Here is a 25,289-nt window from a genome sequence, read left to right on the forward strand (position 1 = left end):
TCTTGGTCGACATGATGAACTCGGACAGTCTCTCACCCTGTTCGTTCCATTCAAGGCCACGGGTCCCGATGTGAAGTTCTTCAGCTGATCTTCTCGGTCCTATCTTGGCATTAAAATCACCCACAATGATCTTGTAGAAGGTGTGGTCTTCTTTATAGAACTTCTCTAGCTCCATGTAGAACTTCTCGATTTCTCTTTCCTCATAATGAGAAGTTGGTGCGTAGACAACGAAGATAGAAACTGCAGGCAGTGAGCCACATCTATTCAAATGTAAACGTCCGATTCGGGTTGTTAGGCATTCGAATGAATTAATGATCTTGGCCAAGTTTGTGTTGACAAGGACACCGACGCCTCTAACACCTCTTTTATCCTATTTTCCAAGGAACAATTCATCTCCAGTGTCGAAAACGGCATGGTGAGATTCGTGCCTTCTTGTCTCAGTCAGACCAATGATGTCGTACTTGATCATTCGCGCTTGTACCATCAGGTCCTCGATGGATGCATCTGATGCTAGCATACCTGCCTTGAAAGTACAGACGATCATTTTTGTCTTCCTTCATTGTGGCAGCCTAGGTCGGCCTTGAGATTTTGTCGGCCTCTCCTTTCTCATCCTTCTCAGTGCTGCCATGTCGGTGAAGCCTTCAGGGTCAGGTGAATGAGACCAGTTGTAGTTACTGGTTTTGGCATATCGAATACACAACAGATAGCTTGCCAGGCTCTTCCATGCGGGCGGAATACTCTTGGTAGCTTGCCAGTCTTTCCGAGAGGGATAGAGGCTTTGGGGGTGACCTCTAATCACCCTTGTAGGTGTTACCATATTTGAACCCTATCAAATACGGTATGACAATTCCGGAAGATGGATATTTAGTGTGTTATGATGTGTCACACAGTCGCTTTGCATTCGCATGGGTCTGGAAAGCGTCCTGGAGTGTGTCGACGGCTGGGTTATAGACACTACTTCTACTACCCAGCCGTCGACAAGGGAAAAAGGACAAAGAAATGCTATCTTACAGAGAGTGGTTGGTCATTTGAGAACATGGCAATTCCAGGTGCCACTTGGACTTGTCACTACACAGAGAGAACAGTGGGAGACTGAGAGCAGTCTGACACTCCAGAACGTAGGTAGCAGTTCAGTCACCAAGGAGCCCCATCTAGGCGCCTTTTCTGTGCAGAGGCAGGAAGGGTACATTGAGAACAATCCTCGAGGTCTGATATCTGGACTGCTCTGTCTCTGTGCTTTTCACTCTTCCACATTGACAATGCAGGCTGGCCTTCAGGTCGGACCCCTGCCTCTGTGCTCTGAATTGACCTCAGTTGGAACTTGTCCCAATATTTTGCTATTGTGCCTTCAGGAATTGAAGGGTTGTCCTTATCACGTATGTTCGATGTTCTCCTAGAGGAGGAAATGAAAATACTTTCACATCCAATATGGGCATTTTCCCTGTCATTGGGAAGAGTACAAAAAAAAGTACAAAAGCTCACTTTTTGTAAATTGACAATTTTGATAAATTTGGTAATATAATTGAAAGTTCACATATGAGTCTTGGATTCTGCATAAGAAATAAAGGTCATAATCCAACTACCGAAGTACATATATTCCCAGTAATACTGTGGTCTGCGTGACTGATAGCCAATCACAGAGTCATGCTGTCTGAGGCTTCCCAGTGGACATGAATAGGAGACATATATATGTATATGTATATACATAATATATACATATATGTCTATATATGTATAAGTTGCTCTTTTCCACTTATCGAGTCTATGGATTTGTGCATAGATATACATCCATGGATATGTCCTGGATATCAATTGAAAGAAAGTGATTCATTTTGATTATTTATTCCCATATTGAATGGCTGCAGAAAACTAATGTCTCACTCCATACCATATATTTCCCAAAATTATCTGTCAGTTGGTGACATCAGACCTGACGTAAACTCAGCTCAGGTGCATGAGTCCTGTGGCAGAGGGAGCTGCAACTGAGGCCTCGCTCTAGATCCTGTCTGCTGGTCCATGCTACTGCCAGCCCTCCTGGGCACATCCCAGACTGTGTGTCTGTTCTGAGCTGGGCTGAGATGCCCCCAACATAAGGGTTTCACAGACAACTGACCCCAACCATTTCCTTATCAGCATGTGATTATAGAAATGTGACCATTATCCCTTCCATGTAGAGTCATATCCTCCACTGTCTTTTGTCCAGTCTCAGGATTCCAGGTCAGAAATACAGAGATATGAAGATGTACAAAGGGGCACGTTTCCAGAGAAACTCAGGAAGGGAGTCTGGCCAACACCAGGATTTCTTCTCAAAGAAAAGTGTTTCTTGCAGAGACAGAATTTCAAAGAAAATATATAACATTGGGAGTCTGCCATGGGTAGACCTGTAGTTCAGGATCCTGCAATGACACCAGCCCAAACTTCCCTGCCGTTCTTCCAGTACCATCCGGGGTGCTCCACTACACAATCCTAGAAGAAAATATGAGTAACACCAGGTGTACTAGAGAGAAGCCAATTTCCTCTTGGCTGATTATGGCAGACAAAGAAAGATCCTAAGCCGTTTCCTCAAATGAAGCCTGGCCCTGTGAGCCCCACGCTGTGTCTCAGACCCTGACTCTCTGAGGAGGAAGTCAGGAGGATTAGTGTCCCTGTCATCTCCTCACCCGCCACAGCTGCCTCACCCTCAGGTTTCTGACAGACTCACGTTGTGGTTGTCACACTGTTTCTCTCGCACAGTAATACACAGCCGTGTCCTCAGTGCTCAGCCTGCTCAGTTCCATGTAGGCTGTGTTCTTGGACTTGTCTGCAGTGAGTGTAAGTCTGCCCTGGAACTTCAGTGCGTAGTTTGTGTTATCATAGTAAGGATTTATCCATCACATCCACTCGAGTCCTTGTCCCGGGGCCTACAGCACCCAGCTCATCACATATTCGGTGAAGGTGTATCTGGACGCCTTGCAGGATATCTTTACTGATGTCCCAGGTTTTCCCACCTCAGCCCCCGACTGCACCAGCTATACCTGGGAGTTCACACCTGTGGAATGCAGACAGGAGTGGGTGAACTCCGCTTGACTGGTCCCGTTCCCTCAGCCCAGGGCATGGGTACACTTACCTGCAGCCACTGCCACCAGGAAGACAATTCTCCAGGTCCAGTCCATGGTGGGTAATGTACACTCAGGAGCTTCTGAAGGTGTGATTGTTTTTGCTGTGTGAGGTTGTTCAGTTACAGACACATCTGTATTTGATTTAGTGTCTCTCGTGCAATTTGCATATTCATGAGGAGGTAAAATTCATAGCTGAAGGCCTAGTTCAACCTGAGAAGGGGCTGGTGGAAGCCACTGGGTCCATCTTCAGGGGGAGTGAAGAGGTCCACGTTCTGAGCCTTGTTTGAGGAGATGAGACCCTGCCCTGTCCCAGGACTCTGTGCACACAGAGTCTCCCCTCCTGAGGGCCAAGCTCTTTCAGGATCTCCCCCTCAGGGTCCCCCCCCACATATGTATGTCATGGACACGTCTCGACACACCAGGGCTCTCCGATTATTTCTGGGATCCTGTAACTCCCCAATGCATACTACAATGAGACTACAAAACCATCCTAATGCCCCAGAGGTTTCCATTGGGGATATTAAGAAGTTCAGAAACACCCCTTGCATACAGGTTTTACTGCCTTATCAGTATGATAAATGTTCCTCTCAAAACGGTTAAGTATGCACAATTTAACATTCTGTGCCCTATACTTATTTTTGTTTTGGTTTTCTCAACAAAGCAAAATTTAGTTTTCTGGGGTTTTTTAAATGCTTTTTTATTATTAAATCTCTGTGAGATAGACCCTTACAAAGCTGTTTGTGATTTGACTTCAGTTACATGGTATTCCTGTTTTTGAAGAGAAACCCTTTTCATCTCTGCACCTCTTCTTGCCTGCAACTCGGTCCTTTTGGGACTTGGCACTCCCTGCAGTCCAGTCCCCACCCTGCAGATACCGCCTGCGCTCTCAGGGGCTTTAGCCTCTTGGTGTCTCTAACACAGGATTGAATCCTGGGACTTCAATTCAAAAGACTTGTTCACGAGTCATTTTCTTTTGTGGGCATTTTGTTTTGGATCTGAGCCACACCTGGCAGTTCTGAGTGCATACTTTTGGCTCTGTGCTCTGGAATTGTTCAGGTAGATGCATCCTAGGAAAATATTGGCAAATCAAGTAGTTATATATCTAACAATTGAAAGGTGACACTGAGTGTTCTTTGCTGAGATTATGTAAAAGTAATACAATAATCACTTAATTCACTCAAATAAAAATAGTAAAAACTATCAAAATTAAAGAAGATTTAAGTAAAGACTTTAATATAAACAAAGGTATATTAAACTGGTTAAATTTATGAAGACTTTTTCAAAACCCAGGCTTAAGTTGAACACAGCTGCCAACAAGTTTATTTTATAACTGCATTAATAGGAAAAATATAAGTAAATAAATAAATAGCACTGTGGCACTGTCTTCCCATTGTTCATTGATTTGCTCGAGCGGGCCCAGTAATGTCCCATTGTGAGACTTGTCACTGTTTTTGGCATATCAAATATGACACGGGGAGCTTGCCAGGCTTTGCCATGCGGATGAGATACTCTAGGTAGCTTGCTGGGCTCTCTGAGAGGGAAGGAAGAATCGAACCAGGGTCAGCCAGTGGGCCACGTGCAAAGCAAATGCCCTACTGATGTGCTATCTCTCCAGCCAACTCTCGCCCCAACAACCACGCAGTTTTATCCAGTAAAGTGCATGGTCCGAGGTCTTGGGGCGAAACGATGTCAACCTATTAGCCCAAGTAAGAATGAAACTCATTGTCGATGTATATTGGGTGAATAGCCAAGATAAGTACCAGGAGGTTTACTCCATGGCTTGGAGGCCAGCCGCACATGCTAGGGGAAAAGGCAGCTCAGATAGAGAAGGGAGCACAAAATAAGGGGTGTTGGGAGGATCCTCCTAGGATGGGAGATATGTGCTGAGAGTAGACTATAGACCAAACATAATTGCCACTCAATGCCTCTTTTTCAAACCACAGGACTCAAAAAGAGAGAGAGAACAAAGGGGAATGCCCTGCCACAGAGGCAGGGTGGGATGGGGATGGGGGGATGGGAGGGATACTGGGATTGGTGGGGGTGGAGAATGGGCACTGGTGGAGGGATGGGTACTCTATCATTGTATAACTGAAACCTAAGCACAAATAAGTCTACAACTATACCTCATGGTGTTTCACTAATAAAATTTAAACAAACAAACAAACAAACAACAACAACAAAAGAACGAAACTCATCGCAAAGCCACACTTACGACCTGAAATCTTAGGGTGGGGTCATCATGGCCGCAGCTTCCCCCTCACTGGTGGGAGTGTGGTATTTGCTCACTGGCAGAAGTGAGGTAGTGCCCAGGGCTGATGCCCACCAGGCTCAGGCGGTATCTGCTGGGTGCTGGCGAGTGTTCTCCGGGCTGATCTCTGGCCCTGGGCACCGGATTCCGGGGTCGAGTCCTCTGGCTGTGGCGGGGTGGCTGCACAGGCAGCGAGGCCCCACAGGTGGTTCCCCATGCAACCGTAGACTGGGGGCTCCCTCGGGCTGTGTGCAGAGGGGAGACTGGCCTGGAGTGGGCCACTGCCCTCGCCTCTGCGGTGGTCATGGTTGCTCTGACTCCCCAGGGACAGCGGGTCCTGCACAAGCACCAAGCCTGGCCCCCACGCGCTCCTGGTGAGCCGAGTGCGGAAGGGCGCAGGCAGGACACGTGGTGCCCCACGTGCGCCACGCAGCCCATGGTCCCATGGCCTGGCCGCGGCCTGCTAACGGCCAGCGCTGTGGCCGCACTGCGGGTCCTGCCAGTGTGACCCCATGGGCAGGAGGCCCAGGCCCAGCTGCCAGCCCCTCCCCGCCCCCCCCCCCTTCCCATGCCTGGCCAAGGCTCGTTTCCCTGCCTGGTGGTGGTTCCAGCCCTGCTCAGTCCAGATGTACCGTCAGCCCATCCAGCCCAGTGGATCCTTCCAACTCGCCTGCACCAACCGCCTTGGCCTGGGTCATAGGAATGAATATGATAAAATAGTGAAGTTTTATTGAACACATAACTTAAACTCTGACTTTTTCAGTGACGCACAAGAATATTCTTTGAAGAGATTTACTTAGAGAAATGCAAGGAGAGAGAGGGAGACAGAGAGAGACAGAGACAGAGAGAGGGAGAGAGGGAGAGAGACAGAGGGAGAGGGACAGACATTGAGAAAAAGAGAGAAAGATGGAGAGATAAAGAGAGGGAGAGAGAGAGAGGGAGAGATAGACGGAGAGGAGGGCACAGTATTGACAAAGACAAACCACATGCAGAATGTTGCCATCGTCACATGAGTCATCCTTCTCCTTTATTGATCCCTTGGATCTTATACATGTTCTTTCTCTCTCTCTCTCTCTCTCTCTCTCTCCCTTTCTCTCTTTTCTCTCTCTCTCCTCTATGTCTTTCACACTCTCTGGTGTCTATGGATTGCAATGCAGACACTGAAAGGTTATCATGTATATTTCTTCCTACTTTCAACACTCAGTTCTTGTCCAAACTGCCCATATCTAACTATGACTGTCATACTGGTTCTTCTCTGTCCTTTGCCTCCCACACACTTGGAGCAAGCTTCCAACCAATGACCAGTCCTTCTGGACCCTGGGTTTCCTGGCATAGAATATTAATCTCATGCAAAAGTTTAAATCCCACAGAAGAATGCAATTATTCTATAACTGTGCCACTCCTTCTGACTCATTGCACTCAACCTGATACTCTCCATGTCCATTCATTTATAAGTGAATTTCTTGATTTAACTTTTTCCGGTAGCTGCATAGTACTCCATTGTGTAGATGTACTATATTTCATTGTTTAACTATTCAGACATTCGGGTTGTTTCAGATTTGGCTATTGTGAATACAATATTGTGATGCAGTAAACATAGACCTGCAAATATATTTCCAAATTATTGTTTTGTGGCCTTTGGGGTCAATGTCAAGAAGGAATTTCTAGGTCAAATGGAAGCTCAATTCTTAGTCTATTGGGCAGTATCCAAGTTTTCTCCAGCAAGATCAATTTCATTGTTATTCCCACCAGCAGAGTATGATGATTGCATTTTCCACATAGCTATGCTAACACAGAATGTTTTGATTCTTTGAGATTTGTGCCCTTTTCCCTTGGTATGAGGTGATAACTCATAATTATTTTAATTTACATTTCTCTGAATAGTGTAAGAAAGAATTTATTTATTCAGTTCTCTGCATCAAAGTCTACATTAAGGATGTATTTGTTTTAAATCCCCATTTTAGATGGGGTTTATTTTTGGTGTAAGATCTACAAGTGCTTGATATATGTTTTATTTATCCTACATCAGATGAGGTGAGCAGATATTTTCCTCAGTTTTTTTTAAATTGATTTATTTTTGCTTTTGGGCTCACACCCAGCGATACTCAGGGGCTATTCCTGGCTCTTCACTCAGGAATTACTCCTGGCAGTGCTTGAGGAACCGTATGGTTTTCCGGGGATTGAACCTGGATCGGCTGTGTGCAAGGCAAACGCCCTATCCGCTGTACTATTGCTCGGCCCCAGTTTTTTTTTTTTTTGTCTTTTGATTCTGGCCATATTTTTATTCACAATGATTGAGCCATTAAAAACATGTAGACTAAAAACTAAAAGCATGAAATGGGTGAAAACTTTGGCTTCACACTGATCTCAAAATAATTAGTTTACAGGAGGGAAATTGAATCGAAGAGACAAAGACCATGTGTTTGAACTCAGTCAAGAGTAACTGCGTGTCTACATAAAACATGTGTCACAGGCTGATGACAATCACAAACACAAAGTCACCTTCAATTTTGGGTATATAAACAGCCGAGAGAGTCGGTGAGTCCTCAGGTAGAATTGTGATCAATGTGGGTGGGTCATTGCAGGTTCAGAGTAGGGACACAACTAATGTATCTTCACAGCGCAGGGCCTCACTCAGCCTCTGTGCACACAGCAAGGTCCTAGAATGTGGTTTCTCCTTCCACAAGCACAAGATAAAACAAAATTGACTCTGGACTCACTCCCCACTGCCTTCTCTGAGAGTCACCAGGGCTCAGCACTTCCTCCTCAAACTAAAATGAGCTTCGGGTACTTTTTGTGTGTCCTGGAAACCCAAAAGCATCAACTAGTGGAGATGATCATAGTGGTGTTCATGACAGCACCAAGTACAGTTACCAAGATGCACACACAACACATAACCGCAACGTTCATTTCTGTCTGTTTCCTCATTCAGCTGTGGAGTCTGTTCTTTCTCTCCTTCAGCTCTGTTTGAAGGACAGTGATCATTGTTTTCTCACTTCTCTCCCTGAGACTCCTGAGTGTCCCTGTCAGTGTTTTCTTCAAGTCAGAGAGCACTGAGAGGATTGTTTCTCTCCGCACATCCACAGAGCATCGGGTGTTCTGATGTTCTTACCTGGATTCAGTCCACATCCATTAAAAAATAGAATCATATTTTCATTGTTCATGGTGCTCTGTGGGAGCTAAGGGTGTAATTGTCCAGTGGTCTGGGCATGAATTTGGTGAAGTTCCTCACTCTATTCAGCTAGGGCTGTGACTCTATATTAACTTCTGGCAGCCACAAAGCCTGTGGTGTTTTCTCAGTGGTACTGGGAGGGCCAGAGACCAGTTGGCAGGAATAACTGTGGGTTCTGATGCTGACAGGGCCTCACCTCACTGACACCTGTGACATTCCCTGGGGAACAAGCTTTCAATAATATCATGAAGCAAGAGAAATTAACACGCGAGTTTCAGGAGTATAAACTCTGAGTCCAATAGTATTGAATTGAGAGCCCAGAATAAATACTTAGATTTTTACAGTGAATCTTTGGGAAAGGATTCCATCCTATGAGTGATGCAAGGAAAATCTCTTCAACAAATGGTGTTAGGAAAACAGCACCACATACAAAAACAACAAAAGAAGATAGATTTGAATCCATATCTCACATCAGATACAAAATTTAATAAAAATATGGGCTTATGGTCCAGCTTTGACAGCAGAATCCTTAAAACACACAGAGGAAAAGTTTGGCCAACCTCTCCATGGTACTAATCTTAGAGGGCTTATCTATAGTTTCACTCCATTGGCAAAGAGATGGCAAACTAGGCAGAGACTCCTGCCTCTGTGCCTGGCTGTCCTCACTGGGGCCCCTTGGAGGAGGGTGAGTTGAGTTTCCCTCCCCACCCCAAGCAGAGCCCCGGCAGCTGAAGACCTCCGGTTCCAGCCACAGTCATGCTTAAAACCACTCTCCACATGTTTCGATGAGTCTCACACATGAAGGAACCGGCCGAGGAAGACAGGTGTGTGGGACCTGGGGCATAGATCTCCAAGCTTGCTCGGATTGTGACTCGGTGCCCCTCCAAGCAGATCCCCCACCATCCAGTATGTAGGCGTTACACCCACCAACTGCCCCTGGTGCCGTGTAATCCCATTGATGGCCCTGGCGCCGTGTAGTCCCATCAATGGGATTACAAAACCCAGAGACTATAAAACCCTGCTCCCGGAAACACGGCCGAAAATGCGGCCTCACAACATCTTATTATCTAGGTCTTATTCTGGAGAACCTGGCAGGCTACCTGGAGTGTCCTACCCTCATGGCAGAGTCTGGCAAACTCCCTGTGGTGTATTCAATATGCCAAAAACCAATTACAGTGATGGGTCTCATTCTCCTTGCCCTGAAAGAACCTCGAATGTGGCACTTATAAAATCTCAGGGCTGGGACGATGGAGATGTTACTGGGGCCTGCTCAAGGCAATCGATGACGAACAGGATGACAGTGATGACAAAATAAAATCAATATATTGGACTAAATCAGTTAAAAGATTTTTACTGGCAATGTAATTTGACATTTAAATTAAGTTACCCTATTGAATGAGAGAAAACATGTACCCACCGAATATCATATCTAACCTAATATCTAAGAAATTCATAACACTCACAAAGTTCAACATCAGAACCAATCACCCATCAGAAAATGGTGTGGAAAACAAACAGATTCTTTCCTAAAGCAACATTCCTATGGGCTGTAGGAATATTAAATGTTGTTTATCAACACTAAATATGTGAGATATGTTGATATAAAGTACACTGAAGACTGTATCTCCCCCGTGAGTATAGCTTATATGAAAAATACTGGAAACAACCAGTATTGGAAATTTGCCAAAGGGAACAATGTTTCTATTTCTGTGGGAACATACCTATGGGAAACACTATGATATTTCTCTAAAGAGTGAAAACAGAATTTCCAACTTACAAGGATTCTATATTTGGTAACTTCATCCAAGCATGAAAAAAGTCATTAGAGAAAATACATGAACATGTAAACATGTATTTTTTGAACAAACTGGCAGGCTACCGAATGTAGCCTACCCACACGGCAGAGTCTGGCAAACTCCCCGTGGCGTACCCAATATGCCAAATACCAGTAACAATGATGGGTCTCATTCTCCTAAAGAGCCTTGAATATAATCTCAGGGCTAGGATGAAGGAGACGTTACTGGGGCCTGCTCCAGGCAATCGACAAATAACATGTAAACTTATGTCAGTTGTAGAATTTAGAATAGTTGTCAGGGCTTGGAAAGAATCCGAATGCTTAATGAGTTTCATGGATAAGAAGTTGTGAAGTATACACATAACAGGATACTGTGCAGGTATAAGAAACGATAAAATACCAGTGTTTTCTGAACCATGAATGGAACTAGACAATATCAGACTAATTGAAGTTTGTCAGAGGCAGAAGGACAAATTCAGACAATCTTACTCATCAGTGGTACACAGAAAACAGAGCATCAGCATGGACATGATCCAATGATAAAGACCCCTGCATGCTAACCACATTCTGGGGTTCCCGAGAGGAGTCGGGTGGGGGAAGAAGAGGCTGAGCATGGGGCCACAGCAGAGTGTGAGGGTCTGCGGGGATTTGGTGCTGGGAGAGGCGCAGAGAGTTTGTCAGCCACAAGCATCAACTCTCAGACTGTTGTCAATCTAATTCCTCAATGACAATAAAGACAATTATGACATCTTATCTCATTCCTACTTTGGACAAATTTTCAGGCTATCGAATGTAGCCTGCCCACAGGGCAGAGTCTGGCAAACTCCCCGTGGCGTACCAAATATGCCAAATACCAGTAACAATGATGGGTCTCATTCTCCTAAAGAGCCGTGAATATAATCTCAGGGCTAGGATGAAAGAGACGTTACTGGGGCCTGCTTGAGGCAATTGATGAATAACAGGATGATGAAATAAAAAAAATGACAATAAAATAGGCAATTGTGAAAATCCTTCTTCTGTGAAGCAAATGATAGTTATAGGAAGGAAAATTAACCAAACCTTACCTAACTGGAAATAAATCTCTAGTGAAGCATATAGTATGAAGAGGAATAAACAAATTTGTACTAGAATAAAATGTACTAATAAAATGTGTATACTTGGTTTATGAAATTTCTCTTTTATATTTCACTAAAGGAGAAAATAAAGCGACTCCCTGACAGCCCCTCACCCCCTTGCTCCTGGAGCAAAGTCCTGAAGTCCCGGGAGTAGGACTGGTGTTTACATGCACCCCTGCAGCTCCCCTGTCTCCCTCAGCAGGTTTGTGTCTGGGCTCTCAGGGACTTGCCCTCACTGTGTCTTGCACAATAATATACGGCTGTGTCCTCAGTTACTGAGTTGCTCAGTTTCAGGTAAACTTGGTTCTTGGAGGTGTCCCTGGCGATGCTGACTCGGGACTGAAGAATTTGTTTGTTTGTTTATTTCCCCACCAGTGTACATAACACCAATCCGATGAAGCCCCTTTCCAGGTGCCTGGCGGACCCAGTGCCCATCATAGTCGGTTAGAGAGAATCCAGAGAGGGATCAGTTAAGGGTCAGCATTTATGAGGGCGTTATCTTACCTGGTCCTGACTCCCTCAGCTGTACCTTCAACAGGACACCTGGGGACAGAGACCCACAGTGAGTCACAGGAGCATCTGTCCAGGGGATATGCACATCTGGGAGCTGCCACCAGAAAGAGGAGGAACCAGCGCTGATGCACATTCCTGCCCACGAGGTCCATGATCTCAGACACCGTGTCAGGGGGAGAGGGAGCCCGAGTTGGTGTGAGTGTGAATGTGGTTTTAATCCTGGGTCCTAAGTGCAGATTTGCATGGGGGGGCCTCTGCAGAGAAAGGAGGGGACCCAAGGGAGGCTGTTTTGTGAGCTCCCTTGGGAGGATGTGCTGACTGTGGCTCAGAGCACTCAGGCCTGTCCCTGGGTCCCTGTGAGAGCCAGGACTCTTCCTCCAGCACAGGAGCTCTCGAGAAATAGGAATTGCTAAGGGGCAAACGGCAGCTGGGGAAGAGAGTCCCTGTGTCTCAGGTTCCTGATGACCAAACCCAGACCCCCTAGGGCCTCTACCCTGTAGACAGACCCCTTCCCAATTTTGTCCCTGGGTGTTGCCTCCTGTTCTCCCACTGTGAATGAAAATTCTTCAGCGTAACAGAGAGTGCCATTGTCCCAGTGAATTCTTACTTGTCCTGGTCCAATCCATGTCAATCAAATTTCACACTATTTATTCACTCACTTACCTTGGATGAAAATCCTTTTTGTTGAGCAGCTTTGTTTCTTTATATTCAATGTACTTACTAGGCTGGATTTGTTCTATCTCACTGATGATGAGTCTATTTAGGGACAAGGAAGATGCCTCACATAGTGACCTTCCTGATGTGGTTGGCCTGGCCAGGAGCACCTCAACTCGCTCAGTCCTATATGTAACTCAGCACCCAGAAGATGACTGTGAACCTCAGGACCCTGTTATTGCGGTCATCACTGAGGAATCCCAGTCCCAACAGATGCTTGAAAAGAGCTCCTGCAGAGTCCTCGGTCAAAAATATTGGGCCTGGAATCTGGTCTTAGTGCTGAGACTCACACATTTCACAAAGGCACAAGTGTACTGGCCCTGAACAGCACCAGGGATGACCCTCCACCCCACTACCACATGCAGTAAACATTGACACAGGCTGTGTCACATACGTGTACCCTCTAATTCCTTGAAGCACCCAAGGGTTGAGTTCAATCTAAGGGGAGAGAAAATATGCTCTAAAATTTGATGTTTAAAAAGTCAACATTAAGGATCAAAAGTAATCTTACAAACTCAACAGGGGCTACAAGCTTCTTCTAGGTTAGACACAGAAACGCACAGATACCAACTCAGGCAACTTGAGGATTGAGATGGAGGATGTAAAACCTCACGTACCAGTGGTTATGGGATTCATAACCACTCTCGTGTTTAAGCATGTGACTCACTGTGTCTGTCCTCAAGGGTCCTGTCCCAGAGCTCCTGCAGGGCCAGGACAGTGAATCCTCACAGACCTGACCCACCTGTGCTGTCTCTGTATCTCCACAGTCAGCAGTTTCCAGTGGAGCTGGGCCCCCAGACCTCAGCAAGGACGCTGGCGTGCCTGGGGAATGTTGGGGATATTTCCTAAAGCTGCTGCACCAAGACCAATAGACATTTTTTTTAAACTTATGGAATCTTGTTTTCACACACCAATTTTCATTGTAGATTAATAATTTGTGTTTTACTTTAATCTTATTCAATGAGATATATTTCTTTTCCCTAACATTCTTGACTCAACTTGTGGCTACTTCACTTCGTCAGGTGTAGAATAATTAAAATATTCTGGTTTATATTTAGCAATGTATTAGAAACAGTGAAAGAACCATTTTAGAAAGGAAAGAAAACCTAGAACATTCATTTCATATATTATCGTTGTTAGACAATCCTGGCATGATAAAAAGTTTTTCTTTTTCACAACAACTTGGTCAGGATCAATGGAATTGCAGCATCTTTGCACAAGTTCGTTTTCCTGCACCACTAGCCTGATCCCTGAGCACTACAAGGGAGCCAGTACACCGACAGGAAGTAAATGCAGGGTGCTCCCAGGTGTGGCCCCAAACCTAAAGGAAACACAGACTGTCTATATTTGAATAGTACAGTTCTTTATAATGATTATGTATCTATCAGTTTTATTCTAAATAAACCATTTGCAATCATGACTGATAGTGTAATTTCTAATAAGAAATATACCTTCATCTTTACTCTTTATTATTGATATTGAGGGTTGGCATGATCGCAAGCTGAAGCCGAAGCAATTTCCCCTACCATGGTGTTTGTAACTAATATTGCAGATGGAAGGGAGAAAGTCTGTGTCCCAAAGTCAATGTGATAACCATCAACCACGCGGCTATCAGATATGCCCCTTCCGCCTGGAGAATCTCCTAGACAAAACAGTAACGCTGCTGTGATGAGGTCTATTCCTTGGAGGCCCATTGGATCCTCAGCAACTTCCAAATCTGATGTATCAACGGCTTTATCTTCCTTTGGCTTCGACCACAACGAATTAGAAATAAATTTGAACGAAGGCGTATGACTGATAGGTAAGGCATCTAAATTTCGCAAGTCTCCTAAGCCTATTTTTCGCCAATACAATTCCCCTTCATCCTCTTCACTGGGCAGGAGGAGATGCTGAACTGTACCGTTGGGTAAAGTGTTGGATGGGATAACTTCCCGAAGCTGCGCTGCTATTGAGATTGAGCCGGAAGGATCTGAAGAGCCATCTGATGCTACGCATTCTCCATTTGTTAAGGTACTTTGTTTTGAATCCCCATGCAAGTCCTCATCCTGATCTAGGACATGCGTACATATATCTCCCGCAGGAAAGCCATTACAAAGAGCAGAAGTTCCATATGAGTTGGTATTCGAGTCACATAATAAATCACTGGAACCATTCTGTTCAGACAGAGCATTCAGGTGTGTGTCACGATTAATTCCACCCACTGCTCCAATTTCATCCTCATCAGGACCGTCTTGGTCTTTTGAATTTCTACTCTGTAAGCTTTCTCCAGCATCCTGCTCTTCATCCATTTCCCTTGGGGAAGCACAAAGATTTGTACTTAACAGGCCAATGTCTCTTGTGGCGGTATTCAGGATATCTAAAGCAGCAGCCAAACTTCTAGTTGTTTCTACAGTAGCTTGATAAAGTGCACCATAAGATTCTTCATCAACAGATACCAAACCATTGGCATGTGCGATTTCTGGAACACTTGATTTTACGGAGATTTGTTCTCTGGGACCTGATACTTTGTCAGTAGCTTTTGACATCATGGTGGCGACTTTGAGAGATTCTAAGAGCATTCGTTGGTCTTGAAGGGCCAAGGCCATATCTAATTGTGCTACTTCATCAACGTCCCGACTGAGATTCTCATAGGATTTCCGGTCTGCGTAGCTAAAGGGCCAACGGTTCCACTCCATAGTACAGCACACAACACTTGCAGGACACGTTTCTAGATGTTCAGCAACTTTATTTCGAGCCATTGTAAATGGACATCCAAAATCACTATTTAAGCAAGGCACGCGTTAAAATGGGCATAAAAGTCGATGCTCTTCAGCTTTACAAGAATGAAAAACAGCTCCACAAACCAATGAACAACCAATCAAGTCACAAGAAATGCCAGGCTCGGGTCTAGTCATACACCGTCTGCTGACACAATTCACACAGTGTGAATGCTGCAACTCCTCCTCCATAATGGCCAGAGATCGAATTGTGCACAGGAGACCCACCCTACCCAGATAAATACCCCACTGGCAGACTTCCACTCTCGACACTACATCCACTACCCAGCCGTCGCCACACTCCAGGATGCTTTCCGGACCCGCGCGGCCGCTTGCGGCCGCGCGACACATCATAAGACACTAAATACCCATTTTCTGGAATTGTCGTACCATATTTGATAGGGTTCAAATATGGTAACACCTACAAGGGTGATTAGAGGTCACCCCAAAAGCCTCTATACCTCTCGGAAAGACTGGCAAGCTACCGAGAGTATTCCGCCCGCACGGAAGAGTCTGGCAAGCTATCCGCTGTGTATTCGATATGCCAAAACCAGTAACTACAACTGGTCTCATTCACCTGACCCTGAAGGCTTCACCGACATGGCAGCACTGAGAAGGATGAGAAAGGAGAGGCCGACAAAATCTCAAGGCCGACCTAGGCTGCCACAACGAAGGAAGACAAAAATGATCGTCTGTACTTTCAATGCACGTACGCTGGCATCAGATGCATCCATCGAGGACCTGATGGTACAAGCGCGAATGATCAAGTACGACATCATTGGTCTGACCGAGACAAGAAGGCACGAATCTCACCATGCCGTTTTCGACACCGGAGAAGAATTGTTCCTCGGAACATGCGATAAAAGAGGTGTTGGAGGCGTCGGTGTCCTTGTCAACACAAACTTGGCCAAGAGCATTGATTCATTCGAATGCCTAACAACCCGAATCGGACGTTTACATTTGAATAGATGTGGCTCACTGCCTGCAGTTTCTATCTTCATTGTCTACGCACCAACATCTCATTATGATGAAAGAGAAATCGAGAAGTTCTACATGGAGCTAGAGAAGTTCTATAAAGAAGACCACACCTTCTACAAGATCATTGTGAGTGATTTTAATGCCAAGATAGGACCGAGAAGATCAGCTGAAGAACTTCACATCGGGACCCATGGCCTAGAATGGAACGAACAGGGTGAGAGACTGTCTGAGTTCATCATGTCGACCAAGACCATTCATGGTAACTCACAGTTCCAGAAGGCAGAATCTAAACGATGGACATGGGAGTCTCCTGGTGGACGATTCCACAACGAAATAGACCACATCATATTCAATCGACGGTTTTGCCTGACTGATGTCGCTGTTGTCCCAAAATTTCGAACGGGATCGGACCACCGTCTCCTTCGTCCAAAATTCTACTTCACAGAGCGGGGAGAAAGGGCTGCAAAGTTCAAAAAGAGAACTCCCAGAATGACCACCAACTGGGAACTCTTTGGTACTATTGCGGCAACATGGGAAGATGCCATTGTTGACAACATTGACGAGGAATACGATCGACTGGTTCAGCACCTCCATGAATGTGCGAGGAACGCCAAGAGAGAGATAGCCACAAAAAGTCGCCTATCTTCGAAAACTCTTGAGCTAATTCGCCAGCGTGGTTTGGCGCATGCCTCAGGCAACCGCAAGCTAACGTCCGAGCTTGCAAAGCAGTGCAGAGATGCGATCAAGGGAGACCTCAAAGAGAGAAGAGCAGAAGTACTGGTAGATGCGGCAGAAGCCGGGAAAAGTATTCGTAACGCCCGCCTGTCCTTCACCAACTATAAGACCAAGATGACTGCCCTCCGACGTCCTGATGGATCCATCACATCCTCCAGAACGGCAATGGAGAAGATTATCCATGACTTCTACTCAAATCTCTTCGATAGCCATGTTCACTTGCCGACATACCAAATTCCACAGGATGGGTATGTCGTTCCTAACGTTCTCCCTTCCGAAATCCAACACGCCATTTCGTTGGTAAAGAAGCAAACAGCACCCGGCCCAGACAAGGTCAGACCTGAACACCTGAAGAACCTGTCGTCAGTACTCATCAATACACTGGCTCGGCTCTTCACTCGCTACCTGTCTGAATGCAAGGTTCCGTCCCAATGGAAAACCAGCAGGACCGTACTACTGTTCAAGAAGGGAGACATCCATGACATTGGCAACTATCGCCTGATCTGCCTATTGTCTGTCATCTACAAGCTGTTCACTCGAGTCATCCTAAATAGGATTGGCAGAACACTAGATGAAGGACAACCATGCGAGCAAGCCGGGTTCCGCAAAGGATTCAGCACCATCGACCATATCCACACGGTAACCAAGCTCATTGAGGTTTCTCGGGAGTTCAAGATACCGCTCTGCTTAACGTTCATTGATTTAAAGAAGGCCTTTGATTCTGTTGAGACGGAAGCGGTCATTGAAGCCCTAGCCAATCAGGGCATTCAAGCCCAATACATCAGGATCCTCCGTGAGCTGTATTGCGGATTCACTACCAGAATCTCACCATTCTACAAAGAAGTGATCGTTGATGTCAAGAGAGGGGTGCGGCAGGGTGATACCATTTCACCGAAACTCTTCAGTGCCACCCTCGAGAACATCATGCGACGACTGGAATGGGAAGGAATGGGAGTGAAGATAGATGGTCGGCAACTACACCACCTCCGCTTTGCTGATGACATTGTTTTAATAACACCAAACATCAGCCAAGCGGCACAAATGCTGGCCGACTTTGACCGTGAGTGTGGAAAGGTAGGACTACAGCTGAATCTTACGAAGACAATGTTTATGAGAAACAGCCTCGTTCCTGACGCCCCATTCGCTCTCAATGGAACGACCATCTCCCAATGCAACAGCTATGTGTACCTAGGTCGAGAGGTCAACATGAGAAATGACCTGGCACCCGAGCTGCGCAGGAGGAAGAGAGCGGCTTGGAACGCCTTCAAGAACGTTGAAGAAATAGCTAAGAGGACGAAGAACCTCCGGCTCTGGGCACATCTCTTTGATTCCACTGTTCTTCCTGCATTAACATATGCCTCAGAGACCTGGGCCCTACGCAAACAAGATGAGAACGCCATTCAGGTCTCCCAAAGAAGAATAGAAAGAGCTATGCTTGGAGTATCACGTTTCACTCAAATGAGAGAAAGAATCCGGAGTTCTGACATCCATCGACGATCAAGGATCAGGGACGCTGTCTCATATGCCAAGGTGTCGAAAATCAGATGGGCTGGTCACGTAATGAGATTTAAAGACGACCGTTGGACTAGAGCTGTTACTGATTGGATTCCACGGGATGTCAAGAGACTGCGTGGCCGCCCACCTACCAGATGGTCAGACTTCTTTGTCAAGATCATGAACGATCGGTTTGAGGCCCTCCATGTTCCCGGAGCGAAGAGATGCCATTGGGCTACACTAGCACGCGACAGGGATAAATGGAGACGTTACTGGCGCCCGCTCGAGCAAATCGACGACTAACGGGAAGTTAAGTGATTAAGTGATTAAGTGATTGATATTGAGAGCACCGAATCCTAACCACTAGACTGAGTTTTTTCTTCTTTTCTTCTGTATTAATCAGATTTCATGCATTTAGTTTGTATCAAACACCCATCTCTCCACCAGTGTCCATTTTCCACCACCACAGGACCCAGTATCCCTCCCACCCCCCATCCCACCCTGCCTCTGTGGCAGGATATTCCCTTTTGTTCTCTCTCTCCTTTTGGGTGTTTTGGTCTGCAAAAGAGGCATTGAGTGGCAATCATGTTTGGTCTATAGTCTACTTTCAGCATGCTTCTCCCATCCTGGGAGGACCCTCCCAACACCCTTTATTTGGTGCTCCCTTCTCTATCTGAGCTGCCTTTTCCCCTAGTATGTGCGGTTGGCCTCCAAGCCATGGAGTAAAATTCCTGGTACTAATCTCGCCATTCTTGGGTGTTAATCTCCTATTTTGTTACTTTATGTTCCCCAGATGAATGCAATCTTTACCACTAATGTATGTAATCCACTCTAGTCCCTTCTCTGGAGACTGGCGAACCCAGTCCATATAATAGCTGCCAAAATTGAATCCAGAGGCTGCACAGGAGAGTGTCAGAGACCCCCGGGTTTCACCAAGTCTCCCCCAGACTCCACCAGCTGCACCTCACACTGAACCCCTGCAAACACAAAGACATCCTGGTCAGGAAACTCTCCTCACACTGAGGATCTGCCTCTCCCATCTCTCCCATGCTCCATGTCTCTGTCGCCCATGAGTTACCTTCTAACACAGTCACCAGGAGAAGCCAGCTGAGCCCACAAGCCATGTTGGTTCTGTGTGAGTCAGGATGGAGCCCTTAGGAACCCCTGAACTGACTCCTCTCTTGGAGCTGAGGCTGGGCTGGGCTGTTTTCTTCACTGTGGAGAGTCTTCTTTGCATATCCTTTTCTCTATAAACCGATCTCTTTGAACTGGTAGAGAAAAGGGAGGACTCCAGAGCAGTTGAATGGTTCTGGGGGTGCCTGTGACCAGATTTAGAAACTCTGCTACTCCAGTATGCAATTATTACATAACAACTGATTTAATTGATATACTTTAATGTTTATTTTAATATAAATCCTATGATGTGTAAAATATTACTTCTATTTATTGATATAATAGGACACATAAAAGTTTAAATGATTTTTACAATGTCAAAATACACGACTCCCTGGTGCGTGACATTTTACTGGGACTGGAGCAATATCACAGCGGATAAGGCATTTGCCTTGCATGCAACTCACCCGGGTTTGATTCCTCCGTCCCTCTCAGAAAGCCTAGTAAGCTATCGAAAGTATCCTGCCTGCAGGCAGAACCTGGCAAGCTACTCATGGCATATTCAATTGGCCAAAAACAATTACAAATCTCACAATGGAGGAGACACTGGTGCCAGCTCAAGCACAATCGATGAACAACAGGAGGACAGTGCTACTACTACTCAAAATACGTTTTAAAAGTTGGTCCCACTATCTAGACAAAAGGAATACACTGAGTCACTCACAGTCGTCAATGTTTTGGGAACCAAGTGTTAAGACAGAATCAGGAGTAAGGCAGAATGGGCGGATAACAGGGGCCTCATGTCTTGAATTCCACTGAAGCAAGCCCGTGTGTTGGCTGTTTTTTTACTTTATCTCAGAGGAAACACTTCTGGGCTTAAAGGTATTTGTCCCGATTACTTATGACCCTCAGATGTGTAAGAGCTAAGCCCAGACAGACTAAGCTCAAAAATTGACCTAAGAATGTCATTCTCCTGATAATTCCTGGCTCTAAGCAATAATTCTCAATGTTTTGGGCATGTGGAGCTCTCAGTCCTCTAGGGAGTTAGTCCCCTGAGCAACACCCTTTCTCTCTTCAGTCTGTCTATTGATACTCACAGCATCCCAGGGTTGGTCTCTGTTCATCAGGATCGGTCCCCAGTAACTAGAGTAGAGATACAGAGGTAGTAGAGGGGTAAGTTTCCTCCCCTGCATGTGGCTAATCAGGTTCATTCCCTGCACTTCATGTGGCTTCCCATGTGTCTAGCAGGTGCGCCCCTGAGTACAGAGCCTGGGGTATACCCAAAGTGGCACAAATAATAAAACTAAACCAACAAGGACTTAGACATAGTGTGGTGGTAGGGCACTTGCCTTGCACACGGCTGACCCAGGTTCAATCCCCTATATTCCATGTGGTCCCCCAAGCACGTTCAAGAGTAGTTCCTGAGTACAGATCCAGGAAGAACCCTGAGCATCACCGAGTCTAACCCTAAAACCAAAACCAAATGAAGAGAAAAACAAAAACAACAATAAAAACAAAATATAGACTATAGAACTCTCAGAACTTTTTCCGTGTATTGAGAAAAAATTGTCTTTATTCTAAATTTGTTTTCACCTTGAGTATGTTGGAACCGGAGTGCACTGAGGTGCATGGAGTGTGACTCTTCACATCAATTTTGGCTCTGTCTCTCCTTCGTCCCCTGTAAGCATTTGAGTCTGCACCCTACACAGAATACTGACTTATACGACATTGATGTTTCAGAGCACTGACGTATATAGGCAAACCTGTGCAGTGAAAATCACATTCAAAATAGTGGATGAACCCTCACCCCAGTGTTTTCCCTTGACCCATGGTATTCCTCCCCCCGGGCCTCACCCCTCCCTCATGCTCTTTACAGGGCTCCCTGTTTGTGTGAGTGTATGAAGGGTGTGATGACGGAGATACACTCTCAATAGCTTTCCACTCTTGGGATATATTAGGGGTTGTTACTCAGGCCAAAAAGCGTCTTGGATTACTCTCAGTCCTGGATCTTTAAAATAGGTCACATGAGCTTTCTAGAAGGAAGGATAAAAATGAGGAAAAGCTGTTCTATATATTACATGGGTATCACAGAGAAAGCTATAAAAATAATAACAAACGGAAAAGTACCGATTAATATTTACCCTGCTAGACGTTGGAGTCCTGGGGGCCTGGTGGGGTGAGTGTGGGGGACAGGGAGGACAGATCTCAGGGAGGGGGTTGGGAGTGTGAGGGTGTCACTGAGAGTGGAGCTGCTCTGGGAGCGACAGGGAAGGGTCCTCGGAAAGTTGCTGGAACTGGGCATGGATGGGAGAGGATGGGGGTGAGGGGGGTGAGCATCTATGTGTTGTGACAGAAGATTGGCCCCTGTGGGCTTCTAGCACATGGTGATCCTCTTTGTCCCCTGGTGGGACTGAGGCCTTTTCCCAGGTGGCTCCCTATTGCCCTCTAGTGGTGGGCAGCGCCCCTGCAGCCGCTCCGTGTCCCCTCAGGACTTGGTGTCTGGGCTCCTTTGACTGACCCACAGTCCCCTGCACAGTCACACCCCGGGTTTACCTTATCTCAGGCTGCTCCCCTGCAGGTGGTCACAAGTCTTCTTGGTCTCAGGAGATGGTGCATCAGCCCCTCCCAGAGAGTCAGGGGGTGATTGTTCTAACAAAGGCCTGCCCTTTCCCTGGGCCTGGTGACCTGGTCATCCAGGAGCTGCTAACCAGAATCTGCACAGGAGAGACTCCATCTCTGTCTGTTTCTGTCTCTCTCTCCCTCCCCCCTCCAGGTTAAGCCTTCAGTGATTATATCTTTTAATTGAGATTGGAGCTGGAACTCCACATTACATTCCACCTTATCTCCAATCTGCTGTGCTACTCCTGTTTGATTGAGTTGTAGTGTTTGAGGTGTCGCTCCAGGAAATCCAGAGTTTTTAAAGAGGTAAAATAGCTGAAGTTATATCTTTAACTGGGGGAGGCTTTTGGGCATGTGCGTGACTTCCTGGGCTTCCAGAACTACAGAAAGATGGCGGGAATGTAAAGGAAATATCAGAGGGACAATGAGAGATGTCACGGAGAAAGACCTATATCAGAAAAAGACTCAAAAGAACAAGAGTTGGGATGTTGTCAAAAACAAATCTGTTTCCTCATTACCTTGGAATGTCTGATTTGATGTCTATGAAAAACAGCAGGAGATTTCTCTAAAAGGTGAAATTAGAGTTTCCATATAATGCACTGATTCGAGCTAGATACATTCACCCGAAGGTGAAAATATCAAATTAAGTTATAAGAAAACATACACTGAAGCATTTGATATACTGGCTAGGACACAGAAATGGCCCTAATACTTAATGACAGTTTCATGAGTAAGAAGTTGTGGTATATATACAAAAAGGGATACTGTGCACTTGTTAAGAAAAAAAAGACAAAATATCAGTATTTTCTGCCCCATGGATGGAACTAGAGAATATCAGATTAAGTGAAGTTTGTCAGAGGGAGAAAGACAAATTCTAACAATCTCATTCAACTGTGGCACACAGAGAACAGAGCATCAGGATAGACAGGATCCATTGATTAAAAACCCCTGCATCCTAACCACACGCTCGGGTTCCCAAGAGGAGTTGGGTGAGGGCTTAGATCACTGGGAAGAATAGGCCAAGCACAGGGGCCACGGGATTGTTTGGGGGTCTGTGAGGTTTGGTGCTGGGAGAAGCGCAGGGAGTTTGGGACCCACAAGCATCAACACTCAGACTATTGTCATCATGTTCCCTCAGTGACAATCAAGAAGGGAAGGGAAGAAATCTCTCATTACTGTGAAGAGGAGTGATCTCTACTGGAAGAAAAATCAATCACACCTGACCTAGCAGGAAATAACAGTCTCTGGTGGACTCTGAGACAGGAAGAGGAAAACTAATTTGTACTAGAAGAGGAAGTAGCACTGTAGCACTGTCCTCCCGTTGTTCATCGATTTGCTCGAGCGTGCCCAGTAACGTCTCCATTGCATGACTTGTTGATACTGTGTTTTGCCTATCGAATAGGTCACGGGAAGCTTTCCAGGCTTTGCTGTGCGGGCGAGATACTCTCGGTAGCTTGCCAGGCTCTCCAAAAAGGGCGGAGGAATCGAACCCGGGTTGCCGGGTCTGCCGTGCAGGCTGAGTGTAAGGGAAACTCCCTACCCACTTTGCTATCGCTGCAGCCACAAAACTTTAAAAGAAAAAAACAAATTGTAGGGCTAGAAAGATAGTACAGCGGCAGGGCGCTTGCCTTGCGCATGGCTGATCTGGGTTCATCCCTGGCATTTCATATGGTGCCCTGAGCCATGCCAGGAGTAATCCCTAAGCACAGACAAAATCAGGAGTATGCCCTGAGCACCACAATGTGGGGAGGGGGGAAGGGGGAACAAACAAAAAGAAAAGCGAAAACAAGAACAGAACAGACACTTCAATTTCATTTCAGGGGTTGAGGGAGTCGTTATTTGTAATGTATCTCAAGGCAATGATGCAGGATTGTTGGAGGAAAATAAATTAGCTGAAAATTTGAAAGAAGATATTGGGAGAATTCTGAAAATCAGACAAATTACTTTCATATATATATATAGTTGCCAGGTGTACCCAAATTAGGTTCTTTTTAAAAAGAAAAATAGAAACCAGACATAAACATTTTCTAGCAAATTAAAATTATTGTGTGGGAGCATAGGGGGAGTGTCTGCTACTGAAACACAAAAGTGACCAGAAACAATTCCCGATGAATGCAATCCTATGAAACTTAACCTATAAATGCAGGGGAAATAGTTCAACCCCCGGGGGGTATGTGGGGGGGGAGAGAAAGGGGAAACGATGTGTGGAGCAACAGAACTGTGGGAAGGGTGTTTGCCTTGAATGCGGCTGACCTGGGTTCAATTCCGGGTATCTCATAGGGTCCCCTGAGCACCACCAGGAGTAATTCCTGAGTGCAGAGTCAGGAGTAACGCCTGAGCATCCCTGGGTGTGACCCAAAAAGCAAAAATAATAACAATAATCACTGTCACTGTCCTCCCGCTGTTCATCGATTTGCTCGAGCAGGCCAGTAACATTGTGAGACTTGTTACTGTGTTTGACATATTGAATATGTCACAGGTAGCTTGCCAGGCTCTGCCGTGAAGGCGAGATACTCTCGGTAGCTTGCCAGGCTCTCTGAGAAGGGCAGAGGAATCAAACTCGGGCCGGCCAAGTCGGCTGCATACAAGACAAAAGCCTTACCCGCTCTGCTATCGCTCTAGCCCCAATAAATAATAATAGTAATAATAATAAATAATTCAATGGGCTGGAGTGTATCCTTTGCAGGCTGGAGGCCCAGGTTCAATTCCTGGTACCACATAGTGCCCTGAGCCCTGCAAGAGGTAGGAACGGATCACTGAGATGCTCACAAGCACCGCTGGGTTAGGCCCAACCCCACAACACAAAGAGTTCTTAAAGCCAAACTACAAATAATCCAATTTTTAAAATGGATTAAAGATCTGAACTCACACCTGTGGAGAGAAGCAGATAGCAATAGGCTCATGCAAATGATGCTCAATGTTATGCGCTGTTGGGAAAC

At 45.8% G+C, this 25,289-nt stretch overlaps 1 protein-coding gene and 1 pseudogene across 1 annotated transcript; both read right to left on the minus strand.

Moving 5' to 3' along the window:
• Positions 1-2,711: 2,711 nt before the first annotated feature.
• On the minus strand, positions 2,712-3,152 carry LOC130030560 (immunoglobulin heavy variable 1-2-like; annotated as a pseudogene).
• Positions 3,153-14,124: 10,972 nt separating this feature from the next.
• Positions 14,125-15,603, minus strand: LOC130030720 (F-box only protein 30-like). The gene is given in 1 exon segment (XM_056122064.1): positions 14,125-15,603. A coding segment is annotated over 1 exon segment (1,479 nt).
• Between the last annotated feature and the right edge of the window lie 9,686 nt (positions 15,604-25,289).

This window comes from Sorex fumeus, unplaced genomic scaffold, assembly GCF_029834395.1.
Source record: "Sorex fumeus unplaced genomic scaffold, SorFum_2.1 ptg000044l, whole genome shotgun sequence".
NCBI lineage: Eukaryota > Metazoa > Chordata > Mammalia > Eulipotyphla > Soricidae > Sorex > Sorex fumeus.